At 40.9% G+C, this 21,593-nt stretch overlaps 1 protein-coding gene across 1 annotated transcript in view; it reads right to left on the bottom strand.

The window, feature by feature from the left end:
• Positions 1 to 1,110: 1,110 nt before the first annotated feature.
• LOC102287883 (ankyrin repeat domain-containing protein 45) overlaps positions 1,111 to 21,593 on the bottom strand; it is a 150,434-nt gene continuing 129,951 nt past the window's right edge. Inside the window, exons 21-26 of the mRNA XM_070384930.1 lie at positions 20,505 to 20,603; positions 16,468 to 16,635; positions 13,636 to 13,767; positions 5,172 to 7,100; positions 3,704 to 3,759; positions 1,111 to 1,701 (exon numbers count right to left, since the gene is read on the bottom strand). Of these exons, the coding sequence (XP_070241031.1) occupies positions 6,894 to 7,100; positions 13,636 to 13,767; positions 16,468 to 16,635; positions 20,505 to 20,603 (606 nt within the window). The 3' untranslated portion in view covers positions 1,111 to 1,701; positions 3,704 to 3,759; positions 5,172 to 6,893. The remainder of the gene's footprint in view (positions 1,702 to 3,703; positions 3,760 to 5,171; positions 7,101 to 13,635; positions 13,768 to 16,467; positions 16,636 to 20,504; positions 20,604 to 21,593) is intronic.

The following is a 21,593-nucleotide window of genomic DNA, read 5'->3' as shown; positions in this document are numbered from 1 at the left end:
GCAACTAAGCCCGTGTGCCACAACTATTGAGCCTGTGCTCCAGAGCCCAGGAGCTGCAACTACTGAGCCCACGTTGTTGCCACAGCAACTGAAGCCTGGGCTCCAGAAGAGAAGCCACCGCAGTGAGAAGCCCACACACCGCAACTAGAGAGCAGTCCCCACTCTCCGCAACTAGAGAAAAGCCTGTGCACTATGAAGACTCAGCACAGACAAAAATAAGGAAAATTTTTTTAAGTAATAAAAATAAATCACCTTAGTGTTTAAGCATTTTTGAGTTGGGTTTTCTGGTACGAGGACAAAAGCGTCCTAACTGATACACATAGAATTAAGTGTTCTCTAGTTATTTCAAATAACATGATAATGTGCCTCATAAGATTGTAGAGCAGGCGTCTGTTTTTTTGCTACTTCTTTACCCCCTATCTTGTGGAACTCAAGCTTCAATATGCATTAAACCACATGAGGAGTGTGTTAAAATAAGCTGGCCAGGGCCCTTCCCCCAGACGTGGGTTCCACAAGTGGCCAAAAGTTCTCCATCTGTCACCACTCAGGTGATCGTGATGCAGTATACAGCAGACGCTGCAGTTCACCATAGCCATTTCCCCTTATTCTTCATGAAAAATACCCAGATTGTATTAAGGGTGGCAAGTTGAGGTGCCAGTTAAAATTCATCCTAAGATGATAGGTGGGTGTGGTCATGTGACTGTTGGCCTGTGGTGGGGTCTCTTCCTGAAAGTGCCTTGCCTCACTGAAAAGCAAATGGGATGACTGAGTTACAGATGTCATTTTGTCACCCTGAGGATAAAAGTCACAGGCCAAGGATGAAAGACAGGGAGTCTGAAAGGAAACCGGGTCTGTGATAACTTAGACAGCAGACAGTCGCGGCTGCAGGACTGCTGTTCGGTGTGGCTGCACCTAACGTTTGTTGACACATAAGTGCTCCATGAGCCACTCTGAGAAATACTGCCCTGTTCTAGGTATCTGGAGGGGCTTGACTTTTTCTGTTGTGTTTTCTTCTATTCTTTCTTCTATTATGGTTTTCCCTGGAGTAGAGAATCGTGTATTCTTTTAAAATCTTGTTGAAATGAAAAGGAATAATGGACCCTAAATATTAAACAATCATCATAAAATTCAATTTTATTTGACTTTTTTAAGTAAAATGAAAAGTGATATTAAATAGTTCTATGCAATGTAAGATTGTTAATTTCTCCTAAACTGCTTTTAATAACTATGGAACGTGGTTCCATTTTTCAGTATTTACTAGATTGAGGATTTACTAGATTTTACTCTGTAAAATGTTAGGGAGGCACTAGTTGTAGCAATAACACAAGTCAAAATTATAGTTCTTATGCTTTAGATAGTAGTGGGTTAATTGTACAATGCTTCTGATAACTTCTACTCTATCATAGGTTGCTCTCAGCTGGATGCAGGATTTCATTTGCTAAACCGTAAGTTTAAGGTATCTGAAGGATTTTGAACATCTCAAATATAAATGCAACTACTTAAAATTAGAGCTTTTGCAGCAGTCCATCAAAATTGTTTGTAAAATAAACGCAGAGGTAAATTGCTTTAGCAGTTTGTGAGTAAACTTGCCAGGTAATGTTTCAGCACTTGAGTCAGGATATTAGCTCCGTCTCTAAACTGACTCCACGAATCATGTAAGCGCCATTAAAGTCCTTTTCTAAAATGGGATCCAGTTTCCAACTATAAAAGAAAGTCAAAAGTAAAATATGAGACTATGAGCATTTCAGAAAAAAAGAAAAACAGTAAGTGCAATCGGAAAACCTACTGAAAAGTTTCCATTTAATTATCTGGAACACTCCCTTTAGAAGAGCTTACATATTAAAGACTTTGAGTAATTAAGTAGGTGTGCATCGCTATCCCAACAAGCATTATCTTGTAAAGAGATACATTCACTTAGTTACAGTAGTGTATCAAAGTTCACTTAAAGAGAAATGTGAGGAGAGCTGAATTCCTGTTAACTTTGTGACTGATTGCAAGGTAAACTGGAAACTTTTCTCCTAAATTGTAATGAGAATTTTTTAAATAAGGGGACCTGGAAGAGACTGGAAAGCGACAAGCCAAATTGCTAGATGCCTAATGAGGTGTCACATTTGTGAAATAGATCCCTTTAAGAAAGACAGAGGATGACCTAGGAAGACTGCCTACAAGGAATTCAGTTGCTTTGTTTAGAGGAACCAATAACCATCAGTTTGGTCAATGCAACTTTCCTTTCCCCAACAGACACACTGCAGACCACCCTGATTGTCATAAATGATAGTCATAGGCCCAGAATTTCTATTAAAAGTTTCTTAGGGTGGTGATCTGGTTGGGGGTGTGATCGTCAAGGGACTTACGAAGCTGCATTTCCACAGCACATCATTTTTTCATAGAAGACATGTTTTTTTGGAGTGACTTGGCAACTGCGGGAGGGAGGGTGCTAAAGGCTCCTGAAGCCCATTCTTGGCACCACTGCTGTTGCTACATGGCCCACTCCTGCGTTTGCCCACCGTCCTGTTGCTCTGTCATAGCTGTCTTCTCCAATCCACTCCGCTCAGCAGTGGGCTCTGGCCCAAGTGAACTCTCTTAGGGGCCCTCACAGAGATCCCTTGAGTAACAAGCTTTGCCGGCTACCCTGCTCCCCACCAGACTTGCCTCCATATTGTCCTTGCCCAGTGTGACCAGCCCTCTCCCTCCCTAACTCTAGGCACAGTTTCCAGCACTTCTCAGACTTTTCTAAATTAGTTCTGATTGATGAGGACACTAGGAAAAAATGTCATCAGGGCAACACCTAAGTGACTCTCCCTAATAAAATATTTGGAGGCCTCTTGTTTTATCTTAAATTCATGCAAATTTGTCATCCTACTCCATAGTATGTTTATTTCAATATACATTTTAAATAACCTAATAGTAAAATGAGTTAATGTCTCCCTTTGAAAGATTGTCAAATAAAATTGAAACCCTAGGAAAATGCCCATGATCAACCTGTGCTCTATACACCCACACCAGAGACCTACAGATCCATGGGAATACACACTCCAGAGAGAAACATCCATAATTAAATGCTAGTGTCTCACTGTATGATGGATGGGCCTCCTCATCCCTGATCCCAGATCCCTGATCCCTACTTTGAACTAAATATCAGGGGAGGACTTCCCCGGTGGTTAAGAATTTGCCTGCCAATGATCCCTGAGTTCAGGAAGATTCCACATGCCAAGGGACAACTAAGCCTGTGTGCCACAACTACGTGAGCCTGCGTTCTAGAGCGTAGGAGCTGCAACCATTGAAGCCTGCATGCCTGGCACCTGGGCTCTGCAACAAGAGAAGCCACTGCAATGAGAAGCCCGCACACCACAATGACAGTAGTCCCTGCTTGCCAGAACTTGAGAAAGGTCACAGATAGCAATGAAGACCTAGTGCAGCCAGAATTAATTTTTTTAAAGTAAATAAATAACAGGGAAGGGAATTAGGAGGGGAAAAATTGGGAGAGGGAATCATGGCAAAATTACGATTTTCAAAAATATTCTATAATTTTAACTGTTAAGTAATTCAGGTGAACTCTAATCCCAATTTTCCCGTATTAAAGTGTTGCCACTAAGAGTTTTTTTTCTCGCCACCTACATGTTGCTACTTGACTTCACAATTTATTTTCACTGTGTAGTTTAATAGTCACAATAAGAAAAATCCAAAGTGTCAAGTTAATTACCTAATCTTTTTTCTTCCACTGGTAGTTTCTCTTAGTCATTCCAAGACCAGTGTTGCCTGAGCCAATTCAAAATAAACGCATAAAAGAGAAAAATTACATTAGGAATTTCAGAGTACTGGTAGCAAGAGGATATTCTGAAATCTCAGTTTACTTCCTCCCTGTAAGTCTCCCCATTCAAATGGGCTTTTTACATTTTTCCCTCAAGGAGATTTGTGATCTAGGCTCCCAAAAATCCAATACAAGGGCTGGCAAATCCAAATGAGAACAGGCAGGTCACACAGACCGCGTGGTTTGGATATAACACAAGAGGGAGGGTGTGCACTGTGGCAAACCACAGAGCACCTGCTTCCTGTGTAGGAGCCAGTGATGCTCAGCTCTATCTGGTTGTTGCCACACATAGATAAAAGGACTGAGTGTTCAAAGACTTTCCAATTTTTTTTTTAAGAAAAGCTCAAAATTTGTTTTTTTTTAAATGTGAAATTTCTGGATGTTTATACTTCACAATTTTAAAAGAAAACACAGATGTAAGCCAAATACAGTGTACTGGCTGGATCAAGTCCATGGGACTGCCACTTGTGACTTTCATCCCAGACTCATTGGGGAATGCAGATAATATATTTCCCTCACTCTAAAAGTTCCACCAACTCAATAGCCCTTGGGGTGCCCTATGAGGGCTGACACTAGACCCTGAGCTCCCAGCCTTGCCATATACTCCTGTGCTCCAGGAGTGCTGTGAAAGCAGCAGAGCAGCAGACCTAAAGACACTGTGAAGGCTAAATTAGAGGAGCAAATCAAGGATGCTTGTGTTTTCAAGCTGAAGTAGCTGGGGAAATGGTGACCCTGGGCTTGGTAAGGCAGGATGCTAAGCACTGAACGAAAGATCTTGAATGCATTTTCCCTACAGCAAGGCCTTCCTAGAAAGTCTTCTTTACAGTATGCTTAGCACCATGATATAAGCAAATGGGCACTCATATGCACTTAGTGACAATAATTCTGTAGTGACTATCAAAGTCACCTCAAAGCAAGTCATCTGAGTTTTGGTTGTGACCATGGCTTGGACTATTCCATGAGCATGGGTTAGAGTCTATATTCTCTTTGGTCATTGAGAGAAAACCGGGTCCCACACCTGGGCCTGCTGTGTGAGTCTATTCCCCCACCCCCACTCCTGCTCTGTCTCCCAGCAGCACTATGGGGCTCCAGCCTATAGGATCAGAGTAAAGGTAGCAGCTGCTACCCCCAACAGGGTTGTGGAAGGAGACACACAAGAGAGTCAGAGCCACCTGGACTTCAGTGTCTGAAAGTCTCTGAAATGTGACCTCCCAGAAGCAGTGTGGCAGCCAGGATGGAGAATGGAGACAGATGACAAACGCACACAGCGCCCTCAAATCATTTTTTAGAATACAATGAAGCTCACGTATCAAAATTCTTTCTCAGTGGTTTGCCTACCACTAAAGAGCTACCCCCTTACCCATGACCTTGGCATTGCCATCATTTTTGTCAGGCGCAGGTGCTTGGATAACCAACAGCTTGCTTAAATCTGAAGTTCCCTGCACCTAAAGGAGAAAAGTCAAAATCAGTCAAAAGAGCATTCTCTGACCTCTAAACTGGCTGCCTCCTAGCCTTTCCAAAGAATATAAAAAAATAAGCCAAAACATAGAACTAACCTCCAACCTAAGCTCTATCTTTTTCATTTCAAATCCTTTTTTACCTTGTTTCAAAGAGTCTTGGATAGGTGGGGGATGGGTAGGTGGATGGATGGAAGGATGGAAGAACGGACGAATGAATGGATTCTTACATGGCTCACTATGTGAAAAAGTAAGTGATCGAAAATGTAAAATAATTTTAAGAAGTCTTGGACCAGAAAATTATCTTTTGCATTTTTATAAATATCAGAAATGAAGTTTCTACACCTTACTTGCAACCAATTTGGAAAATGGAATCCCCAGCATCCACTGAGTTACTTTTATTCCCACATTGACATTCAAGGGCTCAGGCCCTAGCCTTCCCAGATAGGAAAAAAATAAGCGTTTTTCCCTGAGCTTTTGCCCAACGGCCACAAAATCTGCCCTCCCAGAATGCAAGCAGCATACGTAAGTCACATATAACTATCATTTCTAGATATTACCACATTTTATCCCATTTAATCCCCACAAGAACCTTATGAGATGGCTGCTGCTATTATCCTCATCTTAGTAAGAGGAACCTGAGGGTCAGATGGCATCTTTCTAGGTGCCTAGCCTCACACACCTCGTGGGCACAGGCATCAGGTCTTAAATCCAAGTATGCCTGCCTCCAAACTCTGGTGTCTTAACAAAACTATGGGGATTGCTCCCGTGGTCCCCTACCCCTTATTTCAAAGTTAAAGTGATTTTTCACTTCCTATTAAAAAAAAAAATTGTAATTACCTTCACCTTTTGAACTGTTGAGGGGTTGACAAAATAAGTGTGTTAGGAAAGTGGCAAATGCACTCTTTAGGAGCTTAACCAACTTTTCTAGGACTCGAGTTTTCATTAAATTAACGACCTTTCTCAGCCTGAACAAGCAGAAAGGGTCTCTCCCCAAGAGGAGAAACTTGTTACCAAAATAAAGAGATGTTAACTCTTCTCACAGCCTTTTAGTCCTCCTCATACTTAGGCTCTGTCCTCACATCACTGTGAGGTCTAACAGCAAGTGGCTTCACCCATTAGGGACCTGGCTTCTATTCTTCCCATTCCCTGTTACTTTCCCCTTCCTTAGAGGCATGGAATGATGGGGTTTAGGGTCCTCTATTGAGTTGTGCCCCTAGGCCCTAATGTGGCAACAAAGTGACATGACCCTGACGCATCTCCCTTCTTATCGACCAGTGCAGATACTTCCAGAACCATCCTAGCAAGCAGTGTCACTGCCTGGCACACAAACTAGGAAAAATGCTCCCCATCCTTCTCTAGGGAGGCACAGCCCATGCCAGGGCAAAGAGCTTGACAAGCAGAGAGTAGGCAGATTCCTGCCCCACTGGACCCTCAGGTACACTCTCATGCAGGGCACAACTTGCACAACACAGCACCCAAGCCCTGGGGACATTTTGACTGTTTTGTTAAGGGCACGTGAGAATTATAGGGTCTTTCTAGGTTTAGAGAAACCTAAATTTCTTTAAGGTGGTTAGTTGAGTTTTTAAAGTCACTTACGGGGCACCAGGAAAAGCAGAAGACTCTTAAGAAATGACCCTCCTTACCTGTTCACAGGTTTTAGGTAAAATGCAAGGTGCAAAATATGGTACCTCCGTCTTGGTATCAATAACACTGCCATACACAAGAATAACAAATTTCATGTTCACATTATCAATAATCATTTCATTATAGCTTGATAAAGTCTCCACATATGCATGATTGAGCATCACACACTTCTGAAACTTTAGGTCCTACAATAAAATTAGATTTTTTTCTATAAATCATATAAAATAACACATGATATCAAGAAGAAGGCATATTCCACATGGAAAGATGTTCAACATTGTTAATCATCAGGGAAATGAGAATGGCTATCATCAAAAAGACAAGTAACAAGTATTGGCAAGGATGTAGAGAAAAGGGGGAATCTTTTGTGGACTGTAAACTGGTGCAGCCACTATGTAAAATAGGAAGTTCCTCAAAAAATTAAAAATTAAACTACCATATGATCTACAGTCTCACTCCTGGGCATATATCCAGAGAAAAGATACATGCATCCCAATGTTCACTGGACCATTATTCACAATAGCCAAGGCATGGAAACAACCTAAATGTCCAACAACAGAGAAATAGATAGAGAAGATGTGATACATATATCAGATCAGATTAGATCATTGGCTCAGTCATGTCGGACTCTTCGCGACCCCATGAATCGCAGCATGCCAGGCCTCCCTGTCCATCACCAACTCCCAGAGTTCACTCAGACTCACGTCCATCGAGTCAGTGATGCCATCCAGCCATCTCATCCTCTGCCGTCCCCTTCTCCTCTTGCCCCCAATCCCTCCCAACATCAGAGTCTTTTCCAATGAGTCAGCTCTTCACATGAGGTGGCCAAAGTACTGGAGTTTCAGCTTTAGCATCAGTCCTTCCAAAGAAATCCCAGGGCTGATCTCCTTCAGAATGGACTGGTTGGATCTCCTTGTAGTCCAAGGGACTCTCAAGAGTCTTCTCCAACACCACAGTTCAAAAGCATCAATTCTTCGGCGCTCAGCCTTCTTCACAGTCCAACTCTCACATCCATACATGACCACAGGAAAAACCATAGCCTTGACTAGATGAACCTTTGTTGGCAAAGTAATGTCTCTGCTTTTGAATATGCTATCTAGGTTGGTCATAACTCTCCTTCCAAGGAGTAAGCGTCTTTTAATTTCATGGCTGCAGTGACCATCTGCAGTGATTTTGGAGCCCAGAAAAATAAAGTCTGACACTGTTTCCACTGTTTCCCCATCTATTTCCCATGAAGTGATGGTACATATATACAATAGAGTATTACTCAGTCATAAAATAGAATGAAGTAATGCCATTTGCAGCAACATGGATGGATGGACCTAGAGATTGTCATACTAAGTGAAAGAAGCCAGACATTGACAAACAGGTGACATCATTTATTATGTGGAATCTTAAAAAATGATACAAATGAACACATATACAAACACATATACAAACACATATACAAACACATATACAAACATATATTATCAAAGAGTGAGGGAGGGATAATCACATACACACTACTATATATAAAATAGATAGCCAACAAGTATGTACTATATCGGAGAAGGCAATGGCACTCCACTCCAGTACTCTTGCCTGGAAAATCCCATGGACGGAGGAGCCTGGTAGGCTGCAGTCCATGGGGTCACTAAGAGTCGGACATGACTTGATCGACTTCACTTTCACTTTCCACTTTCATGCACTGGAGAAGGAAATGGCAACCCACTCCAGTGTTCTTGCCTGGAGAATCCCAGGGATGGGGGAGCCTGATGGGCTGCCGCCTATGGGGTCATACAGAGTCGGACACGACTGAAGTGACTTAGCAGCAGCAGCAGCAGAAGTATGTACTATATAGCACAGGGAACTATACTGATATTTTGTAATAATCTATAAGGCAAAAAGAATATGAAAAAGAATATAATATATACAACTGAATCACATTGCTGTACACATGAAAATAACAAAACATTATAAATCAAACATATTTCAATTTGTTAAAAAAAAATCCATGTGTAGGTATTTGTGTGGACATAGTTTTTTAATTCCTTTGGGTAAATATCAAAGAGAGTGCTTGCTGGATCATATGGCAACAGCATGTTAGTTTTGTAAGAAACCACCAAACTCTCTTCCAAAGTGGCTGTGTACCATTTCACATTCTCACCAGCAATGAAGAGTTCTTGTTGCTCCACACCCTGGCCAGCATGTGGTGTTGTCACTGGCCAATTAATAGGTGTGCAACAGTATCACTTCCTTCATGGATCACTGCCTTGTTGTGGCAAAGGGGCTTGCATAACACAATGAAGCTAAGAGCCATGCTCTGCAGGGCCACCCTAGACAGACAGGTCATAGCAGAGAGTTCTGACAAAACGTGATCCACTGGAGGAGGGAATGGCAAACCACCCCAGTGTACTTGCCATGAGAACCTCATGAATTCTTTAAATCGTCAAAAAGATAAGACACCAAAAGATGAGTCCCGAAGGTCTGAAGGCGTCCGATATGCTACTGGGGAAGAGCAGAGGAGAATTACCAATAGTAATGAATAGATTCAAGGGACTAGATCTAGTTAACAGGGTGTCTGAAAAACTATTGACAGAGATCCATAATAGTGTACAGGAGGTGGCAAACAATACCATCCCAAAGAAAAAGAAAAGCAAGAAGGCAAAGTGGTTATCTGAGGAGGCCTTACAAATAGCAGAAGAAAGAAGAGAAGCAAAAAAGCAAGGGAGAGAGGGAAAAGTACATCCAATAAACACAGAGTCCCAAAAAATAGCTAGAAGAGACAAAGAAGGCCTTCTTTAATAAACAGTGCTTAATAATAGAAGAAAACAACAAAAGGGGAAAGACTAGAGATCTCTTCAGAAAAACTGGAAACATCAAGGGAACATTCCACCCAAAGATGGGCACAATAATGGTAGAGATCTATAGCAGGAGAAGAGATCAAGAAGAAATGGAAAGAATACACAGAAGAACTATATTAAAAAGATCTTAGTGAACCAGATTACTACAATGGTGTGGTTAGTCACCCAGATCCAGACATTCTGGAGCGTGAAGTCAAGTGGGCCTTAAGAAGCACTGCTGTTAATAAAGCTAGTGGATGAGATGAAATTCCAGCAGAACTATTCAAATCCCTAAAGGATGATGCCATCAGGGTTTTGCATTCATTATGTTGGCAAATCTGGAAGACCCATCAATGGCCAGAGGACTAGAAAAGGTCAATATTCATCCCAATCCCCAAGAAGGGTACCAAAGAATGTGCTAACCATTGGACAATTGCACTCATCTCCCATGCTAGTAAGTGAAGTGAAAGTCACTCATTTGTGTCTGACTCTTTGTGACTCCATGGACTATACAGTCCATGGAATTCTCCAGGCTATAATACTGGAGTGGGTAGCCTTTCCCTTCTCCAGGGGATCTTCCCAACCCAGGGAATCTTCCCAACCAGGGATCGAACCCAGGCCTCCAGCATTGCAGGTGGATTCTTTACCAGCTGAGCCACGAGGGAAGCCCAGTAAGGTTCATGCTTAAAATCTTGCGTGTTAGGTTAGGCTTCAACCTTATGTGAACCAAGAACTTCCAGATGTCCAAGCTGGGTTTAGAAAAGGAAGAGGAACTAGAGATCAAGTTGCCAACATTCACTGGATTATAGAGAAAGCAAGGGAATTTCAGAAAAACATTTCTCTCTGTTTCCTCTGACAGTGTGGACCATGACAAACTGTGGAAAGCTCTTAAAGAGATGGGAATACCAGATCATCTTATCTGTCTCCTGAGAAACCTGTAAGCGGGTCAAGCAGCAATAGAAGTATGGAACAACTGATTGGTTCAAGATCGAGAAAGGAGTACAACAGGGCTGTCTGCTGTCACCCTATTTGCTTAACCTATACACTGAGCACATCATGAGAAATGCCAGGCTGTATGAGTTACAAGCTGGAATCAAGATAGGCAGGAGAATCATCAACAACCTCAAATATGCAGATGATACCACTGTAATGGCAGAAACAGAAGAGGAACTAAAGAGCCTCTTGATGAGGGTGAGGGAGGAGAGTGAAAGAGCCAGCTTAAGACTAAATATTAAAAAAACTAAGATCATGGCATCCAGCCCCATTGCTTCATGGCAAATAGAAGGGGAAAAGGTGGAAGCAGGGACAGATTTCCTCTTCTTGGGCTCCAAAATCACTGCGGACAGTGACTGCAGTCATGAAATCAGAAAACGATTGCTTCTTGGCAGGAAAGTGATGACAAACCTAGACAATGTGTTGAAAAGCAGAGACATTACTCGGCCAACAAAGGTCCATTTAGTCAAGGCTATGGTCTTCTCAGTGGTCACATACAGTTGTGAGAGCTGGACCATAAAGAAGGCAGAATGCTAAATAACTGATGCCTTCGAACTGTGGTGCTGGAGAAGACTCCTGAAAGTCCCTTGGACAGCAAGGAGATAAAACCACTCAATCTTAAGGGAGATCAACCCTGAATATTAACTGGAAGGACTGATGCTGAAGCTGAAGCTCCAGTATTTTGGTCATCTGATGTGAATAGATGACTCATCTCATTGGAAAAGTCCCTGATGCTGGGAAGGATTGAGGGCAGAAGGAGAAGAGGGTGTCAGAGGATGAGATGGCTGAATGGCATCACCAATGCAATGAACATGAACTTGGGCAAACTCCAGGAGATGGTGAGAGACAAGGAGGCCTGGCAAGCTGCAGTCAGTACCTGGGGTCACAGTCAAACATGACTGGGCAGCTGAACAACAACAACAACAATGGTATCACATTGTTTTAATTTGCATTTCCCTGATGACATAACTGTTCTCTTGAGAAACCTATATGCAGGTCAGGAAGCAACAGTTAGAACTGGACATGGTGGGAACACATGTATACCTGTGGTGGATTCATTTTGATATTTGGCAAAACTAATACAATTATGTAAAGTTTAAAAATAAAATAAAATTAAAAAAAAAAAAAGAACTGGACATGGAACAACAGACTGGTTCCAAACAGGAAAAGGAGTACATCAAGGCTGTATATTGTCACCCTGCTTATTTAACTTATATGCAGAGTACATCATGAGAAACGCTGGGCTGGAAGAAGCACAAGCTGGAATCAAGATTGCTGGGAGAAATATCAATAACCTCAGATATGCAGATGACACCACCCTTATGGCACAAAGTGAAGAGGAACTAAAACGCCTCTTGATGAAAGTGAAAGAGGAGAGTGAAAAAGTTGGCTTAAAGCTCAACATTCAGAAAACGAAGATCATGGCATCTGGTCCCATCACTTCATGGCAAATAGATGGGGAAACAGTGGAAACAGTGTCAGACTTTATTTTTCTGGGCTCCAAAATCACTGCAGATGGTGACTGCAGCCATGAAATTAAAAGACGCTTACTCCTTGGAAGGAAAGTTATGACCAACCTAGCTAGCATATTCAAAAGCAGAGACATTTCTTTGCCAACAAAGGTCCATCTAGTCAAGGCTATGGTTTTTCTAGTAGTTATGTATGGATGTGAGAGTTGGACTGTGAAGAAAGCTGAACGCTGAATAATTGATACTTTTGAACTGTGGTGTTGGAGAACACTCTTGAGAGTCCCTTGGACTGCAAGGAGATCCAACCAGTCCATCCTAAAGGAGACCAGTCCTGGGTGTTCATTGGAAGGACTGATGCTAAAGCTGAAACTCCAGTACTTTGGCCACCTCATGTGAAGAGCTGACTCATTGGAAAAGACCTTGATGCTGGGAGGGATTGGGGGCAGGAGGAGAAGGGGATGACAGATGAGATGGCTGGATAGCATCACCAACTTGATGCACATGAGTTTGGGTGAACTCCAGGAGTTGGTGATGGAAAGGGAGGCCTGGCATGCTGCAGTTCATGGGGTCACAAAGAGTTGGACATGACTGAGTGACTGAACTGAACTGAACTGATGACATATGATGTGGAGTATCTTTTCCTATATTTATTTGCTATTCATATATCTTCTCTGGTGAAGTTATCTATTATCAGCTTTGGCCCATTTTTTAATCAGGCTGGGTTTTTTCCCTACTGTTGAGTTTTAAAGCTCCTTGTATGTTTTGGATGATAGTTCTTTATATGATATGTCTATTGCAAGTATTTTCTCCCAGTCTGTGGTTTGTCTTCTAATTCTCTTGATATTTGCTCATTTTTAACCCAATATTGATATTCAGTATCACAATTCAATGAATGATCTTAAACTTCAGGTTTGTCACTTCCCCAGTTCCTGACTCATGGTAGGGGCTCAAAAAATTACTAAATGGAATGCAAATATAGGTTGTAAATTGTACCAGTCCAAGAACAGACCTGAACCGCTACTTTTTCAAGAGAAAGTTCATAGATGAGGCTTGGTAAACTCAATAAAAATTTGAAAAGGCAAATAATTTATAATAACATAGGTAGATAGGTAGATAGAATAGACTAATAAACACCAAACTTGTGCTCAGTAACTCACTAATTAATGATATGCTTGATTCTTGGGGAATCTACCTATTTAAGATTTGCTTACTCTCTTATTTTTAAGGGATGACGGGATAGCCTGAAAAATCAGCTGTCACAAGGGGACCGATGACCTGTAGGAACTCAGAATAACAGAGTGGTAAAGATTCTGAAATCCTACTTTGAAAGATTAAACATACCTTCTTTTCTCTGTCTCCAAAATATGAAATTTATTTTGTAAAAAAAAATACAGGAAATAAAACTTAATTCATATTTTAATCATGCAACTTACCTCATCAACAAGACTTGATTCAAAATACTGATAGGCAATACTGAGAGCAAGCTTCAGCCATATTTTATATTCCAGGGATGGCCAGAAGAAATCAAAGCCTTCATATAAATCCTCCAGGGAGATAAAGCAGACCTGAAATGACAAGGCATCAAACAGACTGCTTGACTTGAAAACAAATTATTAAATCATCAGAAAAACAAATGCCTGTAGGACTTCCCTGGTGGTACAGTGGATGAGAATCCACCTGTCAATGCAGGGGACACGGGTTCAATCCCTGGTCCAGGAAGATTCCATGTACCTCAGAGCAACTAAGCCCATGAACCACAACTACTGAGAGTGCACGCTGCAACCACTGAAGCTCTTGTGCCTAGAGCCTGTGCTCCACAGTAAGAGAAGCCACAGCAATGAGCAGCCTATGCACCACAAATAAAAGTAGCTCCCACCCCCCACAATTAGAGAAAACCCTCAGCAGCAATGAAGACCTAACACAGACGAAAATTTTTAAAAAGTCTGTAGGTTTCATCTTCACCTAACCTCCTAGAAAAACTATCTCTAGTATATTAATTATGATACTCTGCTATTTAAGTATAAGATGATAAAATGTACAGTCCAGTTAAAGCTATAGACAATACTAGTCCAGAAAATTTTATATTAATCAATAGCTAGGATAATTATGAACTTCCATATGTTCAAGATGGTTTTAGAAAAGGCAGAGGAACCAAAGATCAAATTGCCAACATCTGCTGGATCATTGAAAAAGCAAGAGAGTTCCAGAAGAACATCTATTTCTGCTTTATTGACTATGCCAAAGCCCTCGACTGTGTGGATCACAATAAACTATGGAAAATTCTTCAAGAGATGGGAATACCAGACCACCTGACCTGCCTCTTGAGTAACCTGTATACAGGTCAGGAAGCAACAGTTAGAACTGGACATGGAACAACAGACTGGTTCCAAATAGGAAAAGGAGTACATCAAGGCTGTATATTGTCACCCCGCTTATTTAACTTATATGCAGAGTACATCATGAGGAACACTGGGCTGCAGGAAGCAGAAGCTGGAATCAAGATTGCCAGGAGAAATATCAATAACCTCAGATATGCAGATGACACCACCCTTATGGCAAGTGAAGAGGAACTAAAAAGCCTCTTGATGAAAGTGAAGGAGGAGAATGAAAAACTTGGCTTAAAGCTCAACATTCAGAAAACTAAGATCATGGCATCCGGTCCCATCACTTCATCACAAATAGATGGGGAAATAGTACAAACAGTGTCAGACTATTTTTCTGGGCTCCAAAATCACTGCAGATGGTGGTTGCAGCCATGAAATTAAAAGACACTTGCTCCTTGGAAGGAAAGTTATGACCAACCTAGATAGCATATTAAAAAGCAGAGACATTACTTTGCCAACAAAGGTCCGTCTAGTCAAGGCTATGGTTTTTCCAGTAGTCATGTATGGATGTGAGAGTTGGACTATAAAGAAAGTTGGGCACCGAAGAATTGATGCTTTTGAACTGTGGTATTGGAAAAGACTCTTGAGAGTCCCTTGGACTGCAAGGAGATCCAACCAGTCCATCCTAAAGGAGATCAGTCCTGGGTGTTCATTGGAGGGACTAATGTTGAAGCTGAAACTCCAATACTTTGGCCACCTGATGCAGAGAGCTGGCTCACTTCAAAAGACCCTGATGCTGGGAAAGATTGAAGGTGGGAGAAGAAGGGGGCGACAAAGGATGAGATTGTTGGATGGTATCACCGACACAATGGACATGGGTTTGGGTGGACTCTGGGAGTTGGTGATGGACAGGGAGGCCTGGCATGCTGCAGTTCATGGGGTCGCAAAGAGTTGGACACGACTGAGAGACTGAAATGAAATGAACTGAACTGAACTGAGGATAATCATGAGCCCAAGATTATGGAACTAAGCCACATAAACTTATTTATTTTTATTGCCACAATGGGTAACGTGGGCTCATTCATAGTATTTGCGTTCAGAGCAAAGTGCCAATCCAAACAAAGAAGACGACTCTCAGAATTCAAGCTACGTGAACTTCAGCAAATTCAGTTCAGCCTTGTGAATACATTCATGCTTTCTCTTCTCTTCCAAAAGTGAAATGGTATGAAACTGATAAAGCAACATTCCTTTCTGTCTGTCACACTCCTAAGACTCTGCTCCTTGCTCCATTGCATCTAACAGTCCCCAAAGCTTGAGATTTCTTTGTAAGTAGGAACTTTCACTAATTTCTATTTGAATTGCCCACAGCTAGCCCACTATCAGATCACTTCTTTGTTAAATAAAATTCTTACTTAGCAAGTGAAAAATGGAAGAAAGAGATGTGAAACACAAGTATTCTTTAAAAACACTGCTCCCATAATGGTAGCCATTTATGGAGCACCTAAACATGCCAGGCATCTTATCTATGTGTTTTCCTTATCTTTATAACATCAGAAGTTAGATATTTTCTCTTCTAATTAAAAATAGTGACAAAGACTCTTTGGCTAAAATATCTGCCTCCAGTTCAAGAGGGAGGGGACATAGGTATACCTATGGCTGATTCATGTTGATGTTTGGCAGAAACCAACACAATACTGTAAAGCAATTATCCTTCAATTAAAAATAAATAAACTTAACTGTTTAAAAAAAAAATCTCCCTCCAGACACCATAGTGGATGTGAGACATCAAATTGGCCTTTCTCAGCTATACTGCTTCACAATAGCTGGTTGGGTTGACTAAGATAATAGAACCCCACCCCACCCCCCAAAAAAAGTGCTGCTACTCCTTACTAACTTGAGGAAGAATTAACACCCACAATACAGACACATCCAGGTGCTTACCTGCAAAATAGTTTCACAGATGGCAGTATATTCAATTTCACGCTTAAGTAGACAGCTTAATTCTCCAATTATGTCTCCACTGGTACAGTACTCTGTAAACCTAGTTGTGGACTCTCTGTCAGGCCTTAGGCTCCTGTCTATTCCAAAAGTAGGAGGTGAACTCTCCAACTGCAATGGGGAAATAATTGAGCAAAGGGAAATACAAATTAAGAGCCCTTGACCAAACCTTAGGAGCTCCCAGTGTTTCTTTCAATTATTACAATAGAAGGAAAAGATTCTTTATGAATCCTTTCAGATGGGAAGGAGGAATTAGGCTTTCAAAAATCATTTCTTTCACATTTCAACTCTCTAAGCTGAGACCGTTTCTAATCTTTAGCTTTACAGATGACCCCTATTTACCTGCCTTATATAAAAATTCCACCAAAAGTAGTCACTAAATGCAAGTACCCCCTCTAAGTCTATTAGATATTCTTAGCATAATGGGCTAGTGCCTCAGGTGGAAAAAATTTTTGATGGTATAGATGCATAAACCAGATTTCATGAATGAATATGCCCCCAAGCCAAGTCATAATTTCAGCAGAAATCTTGCCTCCCTTAAGATGCTTAAGAATAATTACCATGAGACATTAGCAGAAAAAGGTTTTAGGATGAACATAGGATGGTTGAGTTACTTCAGGAAAAGAACTGGTAGGCATGGGTGGGGGTAAAAGAAAGTCATCAGATTTCAGGAGGAAGATGCAAGAATTAACCAGAAGGATTACAGAACTTTCCAGAAAGTTTAGTTGTAAGTGCCAAAGAGGAAGGCTACTGCCCAATACACAAGAAATGGAAAAAAGTCACTGAAGGAATTGCTGTGAAAGTTGTACCCTCTCCTAGTGAGTTCCACCATTCAAACTTGTATAGGCACTCATGCTTCCAAAGAACTCTGACATTTTTTAATTTAACTTTTAATGAAGTCCAAAAGCCTTTTGAGTACAACAAGTCCCCTACACACAAACAAATTCCATTCTGAAAGTGTGTTCTTAAGTCCAATATGTTTGTAAGTCCAACAAAGTTAACCTAGGTGCCCAACTAATACAATTGGTTATATAGTACTATACTGTAATAGGTTTATAATACTTTTCACACAAATAACGTATGAAAACAAACACAAATAATAAAGAAAACGTTTTTAAGCCTACAGTACAGTATATTGAAAAGTACAGCAGTACAGCTGGCATACAGGGACATACTCGTATCTTTGAAAGTTTGCAACTTGAAGGTCTGTATGCAGGGGACTTAACAGTAAAGAAGAACGGTTCTGCTTTTTACAAACCAAGGAAAGATGATTACATTTGTGGCAAGCAGAATTTTAAAGAAGGCCTTCCAAGGTTCCTATCTTTTTGTTATTCAATCAAACATTGATCTATGAACTGCTGTGAAGGGATTTTGCAGATAGAATTAAGGTTACTAATCAGCTAAACTTAAAGAGATGATTCTGGATTATCCTGTGGGCTCCAGTGTAATCACATGAGCCCTCAAAGTAGAAAAGGAAGTAGTCATCAAGACTGGAGAGGGACAAATGAGTTGATTTCTCTGTCCGTCAGTTTTCTCATGAGGTTGATAGAAGGACAAAATGTCATAACATATTGCCATTCTCGATCATCTTTTTAAATGTCACAACTAGCCTCTTCAACTCTTGGTCACTGCTAACATATTACATATTTAACTTAGGTATTTTGTCCATTGTTCCATCTCCTTCTATGCTTCTACAAGAAATTAACTTCTAAGAAGACAGGGCTTTTTTATGTTTTCTCAGTTCTATGCCTAGAATGAACGTGCCTACTGCATAATAGTAATGAAGTAAATATTTGTTGAATGAATGAGTAAATGAATGAATGAAAAGTGCCAGACACTTAATAAGTGCTATACCAGTTGAGCTATTTCAAATCCTGAAAGATGATGCTGTAAAAGTGCTGCACTCAATATGCCAGCAAATTTAGAAAACTTAGCAGTGGCCACAGGACTGGAAAAGGTCAGTTTTCATTCCAATCCCAAAGAAAGGCAATGCCAAAGAATGCTCAAACTACCGCACAATTGCACTCATCTCACATGCTAGTAAAGTAATGCTCAAAATTCTCCAAGCCAGGCTTCAGCAATACGTGAACTGTGAACTTCCTGATGTTCAAGATGGTTTTAGAAAAGGCAGAGGACCAGAGATCAAATTGCCAACATCTACTGGATCATGGAAAAAGCAAGAGAGTTCCAGAAGAACATCTATTTCTGCTTTATTGACTATGCTAAAGCCCTTGACTGTGTGGATCACAATAAACTGTGGGAAATTCTGAAAGAGATGGGAATACCAGACCACCTGACCTGCCTCTTGAGAAATCTGTATGCAGGTCAGGAAGCAACAGTTAGAACTGGACATGGAACAACAGACTGGTTCCAAATAGGAAAAGGAGTATGTCAAGGCTGTATATTGTCACCCTGCTTATTTAACTTATATGCAGAGTACATCATGAGAAATACTGGGCTGTAAGAAGCACAAGCTGGAATCAAGATTGCTGGGAGAAATATCAATAACCTCAGATATGCAGATGACACCACCATTATGGCAGAAAGTGAAGAGGAACTAAAAAGCCTCTTGATGAAGGTGAAAGTGGAGAGTGAAAAAGTTGGCTTAAAGCTCAACATTCAGAAAATGAAGATCATGGCATCCAGTCCCATCACTTCATAGGAAATAGATGGGGAAACAGTGGAAACAGTGTCAGACTTTATTATTTTGGGCTCCAAAATCACTGTAGATGGTGACTGCAGCCATGAAATTAAAAGACCACGAAATTAAAATTTTCCTTCAATTACTCCTTGGAAGGAAAGTTATGACCAACCTAGACAGCATATTCAAAAGCAGAGACATTACTTTGCCAACAAAGGTCCGTCTAGTCAAGGCTATGGTTTTTCCAGTGGTCATGTATGGATGTGAGAGTTGGACTCTGAAGAAGGCTGAGCACCAAAGAATTGATGCTTTTGAACTGTGGTGTTGGAGAAGACCCTTGAGAGTTCCTTGGACTGCAAGGAGATCCAACCACTCCATTCTGAAGGAGATCAGCCCTGGGATTTCTTTGGAAGGACTGATGCTAAAGCTGAAACTCCAGTACTTTGGCCATCTCATGCGAGGAGTTGACTCATTGGAAAAGACTCTGATGCTGGGAGGGATTAGGGGCAGGAGGAGAAGGGGACGACAGAGGATGAGATGGCTGGATGGCATCACTGACTTGACGGACGTGAGTTTGAGTGAACTCTGGGAACTGGTGATGGACAGGGAGGCCTGGCGTGCTACGATTCATGGGGTCACAAAGAGTCGGACACGACTGAGCAACTGAACTGAACTGATACATGTGTTAGTATTTATACTTATAGTTTATTTCCATGATTAACTTTGGTTTTTTTAAGGTCTGAAACACTCATTCTAAAAATATAAAGCCAAATATATTATTTGCACTAATAATAAGTGTTTGTCACTTGTAACTGTCATATAGGATCTATTAATTATGTTGTCATAGCTGGGGCTCACCCATGGATCCAGCTAATGGTATTCAGTTTCTAAAGGATTCTTGTCCCTATCACTCTTACTGATTACAAAGACCTCCTATTAGTTAAAAATGGTATGTTCTTCATCCCTATTTGACCTCTGGGAGAAAGTGACACTGCGGTCTATTTCCTCAACCTTGACTCTCATTTCCTTTAGATGAGTAACCCAACCACTCCAAGTACTGGGTTCCTTATATGACCATCACATAAAAGACTGTCCCTGCCAGGATTGTTGTGAAGAATAAGTAATAATTATGAAAGCATTTTGTAAGATGGGAAGCACCTTTCAGATGGTGGGTGTTATAATTATCTCTCAGCTGTTGTGTTAGCTCCAAACAGAAATGGTTTCATTTGAAAAGAAATTATGTTAAAAATTTGAAATTTTCTTGGTTCCTAAATTTCTCCTTATGTGATAATTACAAATTTCAAGACACGTTTTTAGTAAAGAATAAATAGTTCCTTACGATTGCCATTCCTGAAATAATCAAGTAGATTCCTTGTGGCATTTCACCTTCTTTACAAATGACATCTCCATAGTCAAAATAGGCAAGTTTAGCTCTTTCCTGAAAGAAAAGAAACAGGAAAGGAAAGAAAAAGAATCAACACAAATCTTCATAATCTACTTCTCTAAAGAGAAATGAGATTTTAAAGCTAAAATGTAGCATAAAAACAAACTATATTCTTTGGTTTGTTAATGAGTTATAATGTTTTGACAAACCTCATTAATTTTTAGGGAAAAAAGGGACAAGTAAGCAAACTGCAGACTTTGTGCTTAGGACCTAGCAGAGTGACTGGCAGAAACACCCAATAAATGCTAGGTTGGATAAATGTTTACAATAAAGTATAATAATTATGGTCAAGGTGACAGGGGCGGAGCACTCTGGGAAACAAATTCAGAAAGGCCACAGAAACCCTGACTTGGGTGTCTAGGGAAGGAACAGCTAAACTGAGACCTGAAGGAAGAGTAACAGGACAGCCAGGATACCATGAACTGAAGACCATTCAGGGCAGAGGTTTCAGTTTATGCAAAGACCCATTAGCAAATAGAATAACTGCACTGTGGGGTAACACAGAAGATTCAATACATCTCAGGCAGGGAGGGATGGAGACCAGGGTGGAGCTATCCATTAGGCATCAATAGGCACAGTGTCCAGAGTTCACAGTACTTTTAGGGATTCACAGCAATGCTTTAGTTTCTTTTAAAATCAGAAGAAAATAAGACAACTTTTAGGTAGAGTAAAATGTCTTAATACTAAAGCATCTAATGCTAATATAGTCATCTTTATAGTAACAAAATCACAAAGTATAATTTTTTGGTGTTTTTTAACGGAGGAAAAGGCAGAAGTGCCTGGAGTCCGGGTGGAGGCAGGACTGGAGAGGTGAGTCGGAGCCAGGTCTCCAAGGGGCTCACATGCACAGTAAAAGCCCGCACACTGTGGAGCCCGGGCACCACAACTTCATAATCCGTGAGTCACAACTAGAGAGTCTACGCACTGCAAGGAAAGATCCCATATGAAGCGATGAGGATCTCATGTGCCACATAAGATCTGACA

This window comes from Bos mutus, chromosome 16 (genome assembly GCF_027580195.1).
Source record: "Bos mutus isolate GX-2022 chromosome 16, NWIPB_WYAK_1.1, whole genome shotgun sequence".
Classification (NCBI taxonomy): domain Eukaryota; kingdom Metazoa; phylum Chordata; class Mammalia; order Artiodactyla; family Bovidae; genus Bos; species Bos mutus.
The sequence above is the reverse complement of the archived record's forward strand: the minus strand, read 5'-3'. Positions and strand labels throughout refer to the sequence as shown.